The 15,929-nt window shown below is 44.8% G+C and overlaps 1 protein-coding gene across 3 annotated transcripts in view; it reads right to left on the reverse strand.

The window, feature by feature from the left end:
- Nucleotides 1–10,431: 10,431 nt before the first annotated feature.
- Nucleotides 10,432–15,929, reverse strand: part of hnrnpul1 (heterogeneous nuclear ribonucleoprotein U-like 1) — a 29,738-nt gene continuing 24,240 nt past the window's right edge. For 2 of the 3 annotated variants that reach the window (XM_029773898.1, XM_029773899.1), the window contains exons 13-16: nucleotides 14,829–15,113; nucleotides 14,475–14,602; nucleotides 12,050–12,220; nucleotides 10,432–10,837 (exon numbers count right to left, since the gene is read on the reverse strand). In XM_029773898.1, the coding sequence (XP_029629758.1) occupies nucleotides 10,685–10,837; nucleotides 12,050–12,220; nucleotides 14,475–14,602; nucleotides 14,829–15,113 (737 nt within the window). In that variant the 3' untranslated portion in view covers nucleotides 10,432–10,684. The remainder of the gene's footprint in view (nucleotides 10,838–12,049; nucleotides 12,221–14,474; nucleotides 14,603–14,828; nucleotides 15,114–15,929) is intronic. The other variant, XM_029773900.1, reaches the window with a different exon arrangement.

The following is a 15,929-nucleotide window of genomic DNA, read 5'->3' on the forward strand; positions in this document are numbered from 1 at the left end:
CTCTCTCTCATCCCTCCCTCCCTCCCTCTCCTCTCTCCTCTCTCTCTCCCTCCCTCCCTCCTCCTCTCTCCCTCCCTCCCTCCCTCCCTCCCTCCCCCTCCCTCCCTCCCTCCCCATCAGACTGTGGGGTTAACTGTCACAGGCACTGCCAGGACCTGTGTGGGATGCAGTGTGTGAAGAGAGACAGGGTGTATGCTGGATCCTGTCCCTCCACCCCTGCCTCAGCCCTCACTCCTGTCCCAGACCTCCTGACCAAGGCGAACAGCTGGAGTAAGGCACGCCCTGTCACATCAACCTACTGGCACGCTCTGTCACATCAACCTACTGTTAGTGACTGGCACGCTCTATCACATTAACCTACTGCTAGTGACTGGCACGCTCTGTCACATTAACCTACTGCTAGTGACTGGCTCTGTCACATCAACCTACTGTTAGTGACTGGCACGCCCTGTCACATCAACCTACTGGCACGCTCTGTCACATCAACCTACTGGCACGCTCTATCACATTAACCTACTGCTAGTGACTGGCACGCTCTGTCACATCAACCTACTGTTAGTGACTGGCACGCCCTGTCACATCAACCTACTGTTAGTGACTGGCACGCTCTGTCACATCAACCTACTGTTAGTGACTGGCACGCCCTGTCACATCAACCTACTGCTAGTGACTGGCTCTGTCACATCAACCTACTGCTAGTGACTGGCACGCCCTGTCACATCAACCTACTGTTAGTGACTGGCACGCCCTGTCACATCAACCTACTGTTAGTGACTGGCACGCCCTGTCACATCAACCTACTGCTAGTGACTGGCTCTATCACATTAACCTACTGCTAGTGACTGGCACGCTCTGTCACATTAACCTACTGCTAGTGACTGGCACGCTCTGTCACATTAACCTACTGCTAGTGACTGGCACGCCCTGTCACATCAACCTACTGTTAGTGACTGGCACGCCCTGTCACATCAACCTACTGCTAGTGACTGGCTCTATCACATTAACCTACTGCTAGTGACTGGCACGCTCTGTCACATTAACCTACTGCTAGTGACTGGCACGCTCTGTCACATTAACCTACTGCTAGTGACTGGCACGCTCTGTCACATCAACCTACTGCTAGTGACTGGCACGCTCTGTCACATCAACCTACTGTTAGTGACTGGCTCTGTCACATCAACCTACTGCTAGTGACTGGCACGCTCTGCCACATCAACCTACTGTTAGTGACTGGCACGCTCTGTCACATCAACCTACTGCTAGTGACTGGCTCTGTCACATCAACCTACTGCTAGTGACTGGCACGCTCTGTCACATCAACCTACTGCTAGTGACTGGCACGCTCTGTCACATCAACCTACTGTTAGTGACTGGCTCTGTCACATCAACCTACTGCTAGTGACTGGCACGCTCTGCCACATCAACCTACTGTTAGTGACTGGCACGCTCTGTCACATCAACCTACTGCTAGTGACTGGCTCTGTCACATCAACCTACTGTTAGTGACTGTCACATCAACCTACTGCTAGTGACTGGCACGCTCTGTCACATCAACCTACTGCTAGTGACTGTCACATCAACCTACTGCTAGTGACTGGCACGCTCTGTCACATTAACCTACTGCTAGTGACTGGCTCTGTCACATCAACCTACTGTTAGTGACTGTCACATCAACCTACTGCTAGTGACTGTCACATCAACCTACTGCTAGTGACTGTCACATCAACCTACTGCTAGTGACTGGTTGATTGTTATATTCCCTATAATAATATATTAATGTATAATATTATATAATATAATAATGAGGTCCTGCTGTGTGCCCAAACAGGTTCATCGGAAGACAACACGTTTGTTTTCCCCGGGGGTAACGGTAATTGGGGTAACAACCGTAATAGGAGGGACTTGGACCGATCCACTCTGGGTACCGGAGGCGACTCCGCGCTCTCGGACCGGTCCACACAGACAGACCCGGGGTTGTGGATGCCTGTGAGTGTGAAGGGCAACCAGCACGTTCTCCCTATCGAGAGAGACAAGGTGAGACCTGTAGTCGACACCAAATCAGACACAGCTCAGGTTTTTAAATGAACGATTTCACATGACCCTGTCTGTCTGAAACAGTCTGTCTGATCCTGTCTGCCTGATCCTGTCTGCCTTACCCTGTCTGCCTGATCCTGTCTGTCTGAAACAGTCTGCCTGATCCTGTCTGTCTGAAACCATCTGCACTCCCCCTCCCCCCAGGGCTGTGTTGTGACTCGCCTCCCTCCCTCCCCCCAGGGCTGTGTTGTGACTCCCCTCCCTCCCTCCCCCCAGGGCTGTGTTGTGACTCCCCTCCCTCCCTCCCCCCAGGGCTGTGTTGTGACTCCCCTCCCTCCCTCCCCACAGGGCTGTGTTGTGACTCCCCTCCCTCCCTCCCCCCAGGGCTGTGTTGTGACTCCCCTCCCTCCCTCCCCCCAGGGCTGTGTTGTGACTCCCCTCCCTCTCCCCCCAGGGCTGTGTTGTGAAGCCCCAGAGATTCCTTGGCTCCTCCATGCCCGCTTCCTTCCTGCAGGAGAAGATGGAGGAACTCAACTTGATCAGAGATAAGAGCAGAGAACCCGACTGAGCTGGGACACTGGATACACACACACACGGACGGACGGACGGACACACACCCACACACGGAAAGATACACACACGGACGGACGGACGGACGGACACACACACACACACACGGACAGATACACACACGGACGGACGGACGGACGGACACACACACGGACGGACGGACACACACACACTGTGGTGGCTAATTTCCGCATTACCAAATGAGGAGTTACAAACACACCAGTCCGAGTTAAACTACATCTTTAATACTTAAGATACTTTTGCAAAAGTTCTTGACCCCCAATAATGCTATTCTCTGGAATGAACCAGGAAGGTGATTACAGAATGGCTGCAGGGATCTTTTATAGCAACGATACACCCCCTTCAACGTACATTTACAAACCACAGATACTTAGTAACAGTTCACAAAGGTTACGTTTTGTATGACAGATATCAATAAAACACATCACATCTGGTCTCTTTAGAACTGTCCCTCCCTGGTATGGTATTGAACAAAAACACCATTTCATCCAATGGCGTATATCAATTGTCAACTCTAGATACTCCCATCTCAAGCAAACCCCCTCTTGACCCCACTCCTGGACAAGCTCACTGAGGGGAGTGAGCCTCTAGGCCATATATTATCACAGGATAAGTGTGAGATCTAAGAGAGGACATACAAGGGTCCATTTACTGCCATAATCCTCCCCACAATAAAGAAAAGGAGGGAGTGACTTGCTCACAGACATTGTGGAGACAAGTCATTGGTTCCCCCTTAATCACGCCATCCCTTCACATGGTTTAAGAAATAGGTAAAGACACATTCCCATGACGACAAGTCTGACCTCTCCCCTCTCTGGGCCCAAAGTGTCTGAGCCCCAGCTAAGGTAGACATGCAACTGAAAAGACACCAGAGTCCAATGGACACTTTCTAATGACAAGTACCTCAAATAAGCATATTATACTAATAAAACATCTTAATTATCTATGTTACCCAACTAATTCTGATTCGTCCACGACAACACACACACGGACAGATACACACACGCACACGGACGGACAGACACACACACACAAACATGGATGAACAGACACACACACAAACTCATACACACCCAGATATCAAATAAACTGGGTTTGTGTGGGTTGTGTTTGAGCCAATGGGTGTTTCTCAATATGCATGCTACCGTGCTCCAAGTGAACTCTCTTGAGGACGTTCTCCTGAGTACTTCCTCTTGAGGTTGAGAGCGTGGAGAGCACATAAAACTTTCCATTTGAGAAGCACTTCCCCATTCCCTGACCCTTCTTCAAGCCAGGACAATGACCACAATAGACGAAGATATACACAAAGCCAACTTTGACTTCATAATTATCAGCTAGATATATGTGAATCGTTGTAATCTAGTTAGCCAGCTAGCTAGTTAAACAGTAAAAAATGAACCGAAAATAATGTTATGCAAAATACAGTCGATGTCAATTCTTTGTGGGTAGCTAGCTAAACAATTTATTTCGTGGCTAGCCAGTGAGCACTATTGATTTACTATGGACTTCTTCTAGCCAGGACGAAACAAGATATACACGAAGCAACATGTTTTACTTCTTTAACTATCAGCTGTTTAACTTCTTTAACTATCAGCTAGCTATATGCTTGCTGTCTGGGGGTTTTATGGCTGGGTTTCTGTACAGAACTTTGTGACATCAGCTGACGTAAGAAGAGCTTTATAAATACATTTCATTGATTGATTGATTGATTGCTATATGTTTATCGTAATAATGTAGCTAACCAGATAGAATAACAGGCAAAAAAACAAAAACGATTATAAACCAATGTTATCCAAGGTAGATGTCAATTCTTCGTGGGCAGAAAGCTAACAATTATTTGTGGCTCTCTGGCTAGCTAACAGTAGTAGCTAGCTAGTTAGATCAATTGATTTACAATGAATTGGCTTACGACCTACGGACACTACAGTGGGTATTGTAGGCAGGTAACCATGCCAAAATGGGCTGTATTTATTAACGAAGCAAGATAAAAAAAAAACATTGTAGCCATGCAACATATGTGATTAGCTAACATTTAAATTCACAAGTAGCATTGTATTTTCTCTCGCTTCAGCTCAAATAATGGCCGCCATTGATTTTAATAAAATTTGTGTAATGTTTATTTTTTTATTTTTAAATGTGTTTGTTTGCTTACATCGATGCTTCAAAATATGTACATATGGAGGACGCATTCGAAAAGTGCCCTCCATGCACTGTTTCACATACTTTGATTTGGGACTCGTACCCACGACCCTCCCCCTGCTGCAATTTGCCACGATATTATGGATTATAGATAAACAGCCCAATGAATCAAACAGTTTTTTATTTTTTGTTTCATTTTTTTTTTGGCCCAGTGGTTTTCCTGATAATTTTCAAGTAGAGTTATGAATGTTTTCCTGTCGTTGCTGTGACTTCTACGATCTATTATGGTTTTCCTAATATATACTGTTTATTCTAACTGTTATGTGATGGATGTATGGTTTTGTCTGAAGACGATTTCTGAACATTCTTATTAAACGTTCTGTGGTGCTAAGCTTTTTTCTTCAACACCAAGGGGCTGAATCCCCTATGGCACCCTATTCCCTATATAGGGCACTACTTTGATCACTACTAGATCCCTGGTTAAAGTTTTTTGTATTTTAACTAGACAAGTCAGTTAAGGAAAAATTCTTATTTTCAACGACGGCCTAGGAACAGCGGGTTAAACTGCCTTGTTCAGGGGGCAGAACGACAGATTTTTTTTTGTACCTTGTCAGCTCAGGGATTTGATTTTGCTAGTCCAACGCTCTAACCACTAGGCTACCCTGCCGCCCCAAGGTAGTGCACTATATAGGCAATAGGGTGCCATAGGGGACAGAAACTTGGAGATGGACCTCCAAGACTGCCTTAAAATCTTACAACAAGTTACACGGTAGCATGGCGAGACGTGATTTTACTACCGTCAGTTGTACAATCCAACACCTCTGTCCCTTTAACCCCCACCAAATACACACTGCCGCCTTATGAAAGCTTCTACTGAACTGCATCAGTGAAACTATAGTATCTAATCTAGTTCTCTGGATAAGAGCGTCTGCTAAAATGTTTCAAACCCCCCTGTGATGTGATGATCGTTATACTGTTGTAATTATGTTTATTCTAATCTCTGCTAATCTCAGTTTAGAGTGTCAGTGTGTTTTTTTTGTTGTTGTTGTTGAAAGGAAACATGAGGTGTGATTACAGGTAAATTATGTGTTATTGTCAAGGTCCTACTGTACTGAGTCTATTCTGGGACCCAAATGGCACTCTATTCCCTATATAGTGGACTATTACCTAATCTGGAAAATTTGACCCTAGGCAACACAGAGACTAGGGTCTGTTTTCAATGATAGACTTACGTCAATCAATGTCTACATCAATGGGGGGGTGGGGGACTTTTGACCTGAGCCCTACTGTGTTTGGCTAGTAAATAAGTGTTGAAAACTTGACCCTAGGCAACACAGGGACTTGGGTCTGGCTTCAATTATGGATTATTTTGGCATTGAGGAACTACATCACTGGAGGGGGGGGGGGATTTCTGGGGACCAAACAAATCACAAGGCAGACATGAGGCTAGAACGTTGCGATTCGAAACCAAAGTTTGCAGCGGTTTTATCGAAGGGTAGTTGATGCAAACTAGCCACTTGCGAAATGCACCCGTTAAAAATAACCTACAAGTTCTCCATCTTTGCTAGTTCTGATTTATATTTTACTCAAGAGTAGTGACGTAGGTAGTGACGTAATTCCTCTATGCTACGTAGGTAGTGACGTAATTCCTCTATGCTACGTAGGTAGTGACGTAATTCCTCTATGCTACGTAGGTAGTGACATAATTCCTCTATGCTACGTAGGTAGTGACATAATTCCTCTATGCTACGTAGGTAGTGACGTAATTCCTCTATGCTACGTAGGTAGTGACATAATTCCTCTATGCTACATAGGTAGTGACATAATTCCTCTATGCTACGTAGGTAGTGACATAGGTCCTTTATGCTACGTAGGTAGTGACATAGGTCATTTATGCTAAGTAGGTAGTGACATAGGTCCTCTATGCTACGTAGGTAGTGACATAGGTCTTCTATGCTATGTAGGTAGTGACATAGGTCCTCTATGCTACGTAGGTAGTGACATAGGTCTTCTATGACTAAAGAGTCCATCATTGAAACCAAACCCTGGTTACAGTGTTACCCAGGTTCGGGTTTTCAAGACTATCTACTAGCCATACAAAGTATGGCTCTGGTCAAAATAATAATAACATATCGTCAAAAGTAGTGCACTATTTAATAATAACAATATATATCATTTAGCAGACTTTTTTTATTTTTTATATCCAAAGCGACTTAGTTATGTGTGCATACATTTTACATTACGGGTGATCCCGAGAACGGATCCCACTACCCACCAGGCATTGCACGTCTCTACCAACTGAGCTACAAAAAGGACCTATTACGTCATAGGAATGTTCTAGACATCTCCTACGGAATAGGGAAGCATTTTGGGAGTCACGGTACTAGCCGATGTGAGATTACGACGCCTGGATACGCAAGACTATCCGCGGACAGGACAATATGTGTGTTAAATGTGATTATTATTAAAATATCTTGGTGGTTTAATGAAACGTTATACGAGTGATTCGTGACTACACACACACACACACACGGATTCGGAGTGAGGAGCACAGTTTTTTAATGATGTTGAAATATTGATTTACAAATAATACATAAACTACTTATAGTTTATGAATGGCTTATTTAATGAATTATTTTACTGTATTATGTTACCACTTGCCAGACAGAGACACAGTATATAAACATGTAAATGGGAAACTAAATCATTTTAAACTTCAGTAATGAAACAGACAGCTTGTAGGCTTCATTCATTTGTTGTATTGTTATCATATTATTGTTGTTGTCCAATAAAAACACATTCTGACACGATTCAACACAAAGTCAAACAAAATTTTTTACAAAAAAAAAAAAAGAGTTGTTGCAATAGACAAAACAACTGAGAGTGGCAAAACATTCTGCTGTTGGCAGACAAACCACAGATCATAAAATACTATCAAATATCTGCCAGGATTACTAAAACAACATTTACCAACCTCCAACTTTGACTGTTGTAAATAAAATGTTTCTAATGAGCAGATAAAGACAGCAGAGGGGGGGGGACGACAGGCCAGCGATACAGGAAAAACCTGGTATTTTTCTCCGCTGCAAACAAACATGCTCTTATTTGTGTCCAGGGCTTTAAACCTAAAACATTGAACGAACTAAAAAGGAAGTGGAGTTTGTGGACGGACGGACGGACGGACAGACGGACAGACGGACGGACGGACAGTACATCCACATTCAGGCATAGTTCAGAGGAAGATGGTTTTCTACATGTCTGATCTACTCTACATGTCTGATCTACTCTACATGTCTGATCTACTCTACATGTCTGATCTACTCTACATGTCTGATCTACTCTACATGTCTGATCTACTCTACATGTCTGATCTACATGTCTACTCTACATGTCTGATCTACATGTCTACTCTACATGTCTGATCTACTCTACATGTCTGATCTACTCTACATGTCTGATCTACATGTCTACTCTACATGTCTGATCTACATGTCTGATCTACTCTTCATGTCTGATCTACATGTCTGATCTACACTACATGTCTGATCTACTCTACATGTCTGATCTACATGTCTACTCTACATGTCTGATCTACTCTTCATGTCTGATCTACATGTCTGATCTACACTACATGTCTGATCTACTCTACATGTCTGATCTACTCTACATGTCTGATCTACTCTACATGTCTGATCTACATGTCTGATCTACTCTTCATGTCTGGTCTACATGTCTGATCTACTCTACATGTCTGATCTACTCTACATGTCTGATCTACTCTACATGCAGAAAAATTCATCCATGCTTTTGTTACTTCTAGGCTCGACTACTGCAATGCTCTACTTTCCGGCTACCCGGATAAAGCACTAAACAAACTCCATTTAGTGCTAAATACGGCTGCTAGAATCCTGACTAGAACCAAAAAATTTGATCATATTACTCCAGTGCTAGCCTCCCTACACTGGCTTCCTGTTAAGGCAAGGGCTGATGTCAAGGTTTTACTGCTAACCTACAAAGCATTACATGGGCTTGCTCCTACCTATCTTTCCGATTTGGTCCTGCCGTACATACCTACACGTACGCTACGGTCACAAGACGCAGGCCTCCTAATTGTCCCTAGAATTTCTAAGCAAACGGCTGGAGGTAGGGCTTTCTCCTATAGAGCTCCATTTTTATGGAATGGTCTGCCTACCCATGTGAGAGACGCAGACTCAGTCTCAACCTTTAAGTCTTTACTGAAGACTTATCTCTTCAGTAGGTCCTATGATTAAGTATAGTCTGGCCCAGGAGTGTGAAGGTGAACGGAAAGGCTGGAGCAACGAACCGCCCTTGCTGTCTCTGCCTTGTCGGTTCCCCTCTTCCCACTGGGATTCTCTGCCTCTAACCCTTTTACAGGGGCTGAGTCACTGACTTACTGGTGTTCTTTCATGCCGTCCATGGGAGGGGTGCGTCACTTGAGTAGGTTGAGCCACTGACGTGGTCTTCCTGTCTGGGTTGGCGCCCCCCCTTGGGTTGTGCCATGGCGGAGATCTTTGTGGGCTATACTCGGCCTTGTCTTCGGACGGTAAGTTGGTGGTTGTAGATATCCCTCTAGTGGTGTGGGGGCTGTGCTTTGGCAAAGTGGGTGGGGTTATATCCTGCCTGTTTGGCCCTGTCCGGGGGTATCATCGGATGGGGCCACAGTGTCTTCTGATCCCTCCTGTCTCAGCCTCCAGTATTTATGCTGCAGTAGTTTATGTGTCGGGGGGCTAGGGTCAGTCTGTTACATCTGGAGTATTCTCTTGTCTTATCCGGTGTCCTGTGTGAATGTAAATATGCTCTCTCTAATTCTCTCTTTCTTTCTCTCGGAGGACCTGAGCCCTAGGACCATGCCTCAGGACTACCTGGCATGATGACTCCTTGCTGTCCCCAGTCCACCTGGCCATGCTGCTGCTCCAGTTTCAACTGTTCTGCCTGCGGCTACGGAACCCTGACCTGTTCACCGGACGTGCTTGTTGCACCCTCGACAATTACTATGATTATTATTATTTGACCATGCTGGTCATTTACGAACATTTTAACATCTTGACCATGTTCTGTTATAATATCCACCCGGCACAGCCAGAAGAGGACTGGCCACCCCTCATAGCCTGGTTCCTCTCTAGGTTTCTTCCTAGGTTTTTGGCCTTTCTCAGGAGTTTTTCCTAGGGAGTTTTTCCCAGCCACCGTGCTTCTTTCACATGCATTGCTTGCTGTTTGGGGTTTTAGGCTGGGTTTCTGTACAGCACTTTGAGATTTCAGCTGATGTACGAATGGCTATATAAATAAATTTGATTTGATTTGATTTTGATTTGCTCTACATGTCTGATCTACTCTACATGTCTGATCTACTCTTCATGTCTGATCTACATGTCTGATCTACTCTCACACAGGGTTAATACTGGCTAGCCGTAAGCTGAGTGAACATTGAAGTGTGTGTGACGTCTGTAAGCTTGTGTGTGTGTGTGTGTGTGTGTGTGTGTGTGTGGGCATGTAGATAGACAGTAGATAGCAGATCAGTAGACCTGTAGAGCAGGGTGTAGGTAACTAGATTCAGCCTCGGTAACGGGTTATTTGTTTTGTCGGTGTAGATGTTCGGGTGGTCAGAACATATTGATAACAACTAGTACACTGCAAATTAACCACAACTAAGACCCGAAAATGAGATTGTATTGGACAATAAAAATCACGTCAAACCATGATCACATCTCTTTTCTTATCTGTGGGAATACTCGGTGAACACATTTCCTAAATTAAACTCATTTTTAGTAGAATTCCTGGTGATATTAGTCTGTTTAGACCAAAAAAAAAAAAAAAGAACATTTTTTTTGGGTGGGAACAATTAATTTTATTGTGGGCCATAAACCGCCTTTCTTGACCCCCCTGCTGTAGAGGTCAGAGGTTACTGGGAGGAACCTGAAGCCCCCTGACCTCCCTGCCCCTGTGAACCTTGACCTTGTTGACCCTGCCCCTGGGCGGCATAGTTCCCATACTGGCCGTAGTACTGGTTCCACTGAGACTGGTTCTGGTAGTACTGCTGCCACTGCTGGGCATACTGCAAGAGAGGCAATACAGTGGTTAAATACCCCTATCTCTCAGTGATGAAATACCTCTATCTCAGTGATTAAATACCTCTCTCTCTCTCAGTGATGAAATACCCCTATCTCTCAGTGATGAAATACCTCTATCTCAGTGATTAAATACCTCTCTCTCTCTCAGTGATTAAATACCCTATCTCTCAGTGATTAAATACCTCTATCTCTCAGTGATTAAATACCTCTATCTCTCAGTGATTAAATACCTCTATCTCAGTGATTAAATACCCTATCTCAGTGATTAAATACCCTATCTCTCAGTGATGAAATACCCCTATCTCTCAGTGATTAAATACCTCTATCTCTCAGTGATTAAATACCTCTATCTCTCAGTGATTAAATACCCTATCTCTCAGTGATTAAATACCTCTATCTCTCAGTGATTAAATACCTCTATCTCAGTGATGAAATACCCCTATCTCTCAGTGATTAAATACCTCTATCTCTCAGTGATTAAATACCTCTATCTCAGTGATTAAATACCCTATCTCTCAGTGATTAAATACCTCTATCTCTCAGTGATTAAATACCTCTATCTCAGTGATTAAATACCTCTCTCTCTCTCAGTGATTAAATACCTCTCTCTCTCTCAGTGATTAAATACCTCTCTCTCTCTCAGTGATTAAATACCCTCTCTCTCAGTGATTAAATACCCCTATCTCTCAGTGATTAAATACCGCTATCTCCCAGTGATTAAATACCCTATCTCTCAGTGATTAAATACCTCTATCTCTCAGTGATTAAATACCGCTATCTCTCAGTGATTAAATACCGCTATCTCCCAGTGATTAAATACCCTATCTCTCAGTGATTAAATACCCTCTCTCTCAGTGATTAAATACCCTATCTCTCAGTGATTAAATACCCTCTCTCTCAGTGATTAAATACCTCTATCTCTGTGATTAAATACCCTCTCTCCTCAGTGATTAAATACCCCTATGCAGTAACTTCAGGCTGATACAGGAGGTTAGCTGTAGCAGGGTTACACGAGTTCACCTGAACCCCGGCATACTACCGTTGTTGCTACTATGGTAACTACCCGCTGGTACCGCCGGTTGCTATGGTAACTACCCGCTGGCACCGGCGGTTGCTATGGTAACGACCCGCTGGTACCTATGGTAACGACCCGCTGGTTGCTATGATAACTACCCGCTGGTTGCTATGGTAACTACCTGCTGGTACTGCTGGTTGTAGTTCTGCTGTTGGCTGTAGGTCTGTCCTGCGGCAGCTGGCGTAGACTCGCTGTAACTCTGAGTTTGCCTGTATCCTGGGTACTGACTGTAGCTGCCGTAGTTGTAACCCTGTTGGTAGTTGCCTTGATTATAGCTGCTGGGGGTGTAACTCTGGAGGAGAGAGAGAGAGAAAAGCATGTTGGATAATGACAACAGACTCCATTACTACTTTTAAAGTATTCACAGGGTTCAACGTTAATATACTGGCCTGGGTCCTGGGGTAGTTTATTAATACAGTAGGGTCCTGGGGTAGTTTATTAATACAGTAGGGTAGTTTATTAATACAGTAGGGTCCTGGGGTAGTTTATTAATACAGTAGGGTCCTGGGGTAGTTTATTATTACAGTAGGGTCCTGGGGTAGTTTATTATTACAGTAGGGTCCTGGGGTAGTTTATTAATACAGTAGAGTCCTGGGGTAGTTTATTATTACAGTAGGGTCCTGGGGTAGTTTATTAATACAGTAGAGTCCTGGGGTAGTTTATTATTACAGTAGGGTCCTGGGGTAGTTTATTATTACAGTAGAGTCCTGGGGTAGTTTATTATTACAGTAGGGTCCTGGGGTAGTTTATTAATACAGTAGAGTCCTGGGGTAGTTTATTATTACAGTAGGGTCCTGGGGTAGTTTATTAATACAGTAGGGTCCTGGGGTAGTTTATTAATACAGTAGGGTCCTGGGGTAGTTTATTAATACAGTAGGGTCCTGGGGTAGTTTATTATTACAGTAGGGTCCTGGGGTAGTTTATTAATACAGTAGGGTCCTGGGGTAGTTTATTAATACAGTAGGGTCCTGGGGTAGTTTATTATTACAGTAGGGTCCTGGGGTAGTTTATTATTACAGTAGAGTCCTGGGGTAGTTTATTATTACAGTAGGGTCCTGGGGTAGTTTATTATTACAGTAGAGTCCTGGGGTAGTTTATTATTACAGTAGGGTCCTGGGGTAGTTTATTAATACAGTAGAGTCCTGGGGTAGTTTATTATTACAGTAGGGTCCTGGGGTAGTTTATTAATACAGTAGGGTCCTGGGGTAGTTTATTAATACAGTAGGGTCCTGGGGTAGTTTATTAATACAGTAGGGTCCTGGGGTAGTTTATTATTACAGTAGGGTCCTGGGGTAGTTTATTAATACAGTAGGGTCCTGGGGTAGTTTATTATTACAGTAGGGTCCTGGGGTAGTTTATTATTACAGTAGGGTCCTGGGGTAGTTTATTAATACAGTAGGGTCCTGGGGTAGTTTATTATTACAGTAGGGTCCTGGGGTAGTTTATTATTACAGTAGGGTCCTGCAGGGCCTCGGTTGGCATGCTCTCTCTCTCTATGTATTCAGCTAGTAATAGGCTACATTTGGTGATTATGGTATATATGTAAAACATTACTCTATCATTTAAAATTGCATTTAAAACGGCACTCACGTTTGTTTCTAAAGTATGTAAATCTCAAAATAGGACGTTGCCCCTTTAAGAGAAGTACTTTTGAAAATATATATTAATCTGGCTACAGTAGTCTAGCTAAGACGAATGCTAGGTGTATTTTTATAGCTTTCATTTTGCAGACTTATCAACAGTAGCCAGCATATTGCTAAATAAATGTATAGCATTTTTGACATGCGTTTTTCTGGATTTTTTTGTTGTTATTCTGTCTCTCACTGTTCAAATAAACCTACCATTAAAATTATAGACTGATCATTTCTTTGTCAGTGGGCAAACGTACAAAATCAGCAGCGGATCAAATACTTTTCCCCCCCTCACTGTACTAGCAATATGCTGGCTACTGTTGATAGTCTGCAAAATGAAAGCTATAAAAATACACCTAGCATTCGTCTTAGCTAGCAGGGGATCAAATACTTTTTCCCCCTCACTATATGTTCACTATTGAAGGTTTACGTTTGTAAATCCCTTTCCCTTAATAAGCTCAGCGAATAGATTGATGGGCTCTTCTTTTTCCTGTGGACTGTCCGCTGTGTGAAGGCGTCAACTCACATACTGCATCGAGAAGTCGCGATGAGCGTAGTTGAATGAACGGCCAATCGCATACGCTCAAATACAAACAGCATGACTTTTCTAGCATGTAGTCTCTTCAATGGTTTTCAAATCGGTAGACTGCGACAGAGCAGGTAAATGTTCAACTCGCTGAGAAGCTACTGGCCCCGGGCCAGCTGGCTATAATTTATGTCGGACCCTGATTCATAGCACATTGTTAGTGCCAGGAGTTTTTCCCTGACTATTTCACCCGACCAGGAAAACCTCTAGGTGTTAAGTTGATGGACTATAATAACTATGGCACAGAGTTTTTCCCTGCTCAGGTAAAACTCATATCCTCTCCATTAATGCGCAGAGACAGACAGACAGACAGACGTATCCATGGTTACCTGGTTGTATGCCCCCTTGCTGTAGGGCGCCGAGCGGTTGTAACCACTAGACCTCGGGGCCGACCCCCCCTCACGGTAGTTACCGTTGCCACCCCAACGGTTGCCGTTGTAGCCGCCACGGTTGTTGCCTGAAACATAGCGAGACATACAGACGTTCTGAATAGCAGGGACATCTCTGAAGAGCAGGGGCCTAGTCCACACACGGTGAAAAAAAACACTGGATTGGTTTAACGCAACAACCATCCTAAAAAATCAGTCCCTCCCTTCTTAAACCCCTGAGGGAGAGTGTACTAGTGCACACTTCAGGGAGAGTGTACGAACGCACACTTAAGGGGAAAATTGTGAGCAACTGACCTGGGGAGGAATCCGTTCCTTCCTTACCCCTTCTGTGTCCCCCTGCGTCTCTGCTCTGGTATCCTACGCCGCCGCGAGGCCCGCCACGGTCGTCATAGCGCTGGTAACCTCCGCCGTTGCCGCGGAACCCTCCCGGACGGTTGTCATAGCGTTTGTCGGGGGGTGGGCCGGCCTTGCGTCCCTCCTCGTTGTATTCCTTCACCAGCTTGTCAGCCTCTTCCCGCTGCAGCTCCACAAAAAACACCTCCTCCAGGAAGTCACTCAGCTCAGGGAGCACGAAGTTGGCTGGAAGCCAGGATGGAGAGAAGGCCACCGAGAGAGACAGATGGAGAGGAGATGGATAGAGAGAGAGAGAGAGAGAGAGAGGTTGTAGCGAAGGCCAGATCAGCCAACACCACCGGGAGACAAAATGAAAAGATAAATTATTATCACATAATGATGAGGGAAATCATAGAAAAGAGAAAGAACAGGGAGGGTATGCTGTGAAGGCTGAGGGTATGCTGTGTAGGCTGAGGGTATGCTGTGAAGGCTGAGGGTATGCTGTGTAGGCTGAGGGTATGCTGTGCAGGCTGAGGGTATGCTGTGTAGGCTGAGGGTATGCTGTGAAGGCTGAGGGTATGCTGTGTAGGCTGAGGGTATGCTGTGAAGGCTGAGGGTATGCTGTGTAGGCTGAGGGTATGCTGTGTAGGCTGAGGGTATGCTGTGAAGGCTGAGGGTATGCTGTGTAGGCTGAGGGTATGCTGTGTAGGCTGAGGGTAGTCTGTGAAGGCTGAGGGTATGCTGTGTAGGCTGAGGGTAGTCTGTGAAGGCTGAGGGTATGCTGTGTAGGCTGAGGGTATGCTGTGTAGGCTGAGGGTAGTCTGTGAAGGCTGAGGGTATGCTGTGTAGGCTGAGGGTAGTCTGTGAAGGCTGAGGGTATGCTGTGAAGGCTGAGGGTATGCTGTGTAGGCTGAGGGTAGTCTGTGGAGGCTGAGGGTATGCTGTGTAGGCTGAGGGTATGCTGTGCAGGCTGAGGGTATGCTGTGTAGGCTGAGGGCAGGCTGTGTAGGCTGAGGGTATGCTGTGCAGGCTGAGGGTAGACTGTGCAGGCTGAGGGTATGC

The sequence above is a fragment of the Salmo trutta genome, chromosome 13, assembly GCF_901001165.1.
Source record: "Salmo trutta chromosome 13, fSalTru1.1, whole genome shotgun sequence".
In the NCBI taxonomy this organism is placed as follows: Eukaryota; Metazoa; Chordata; class Actinopteri; order Salmoniformes; family Salmonidae; genus Salmo; species Salmo trutta.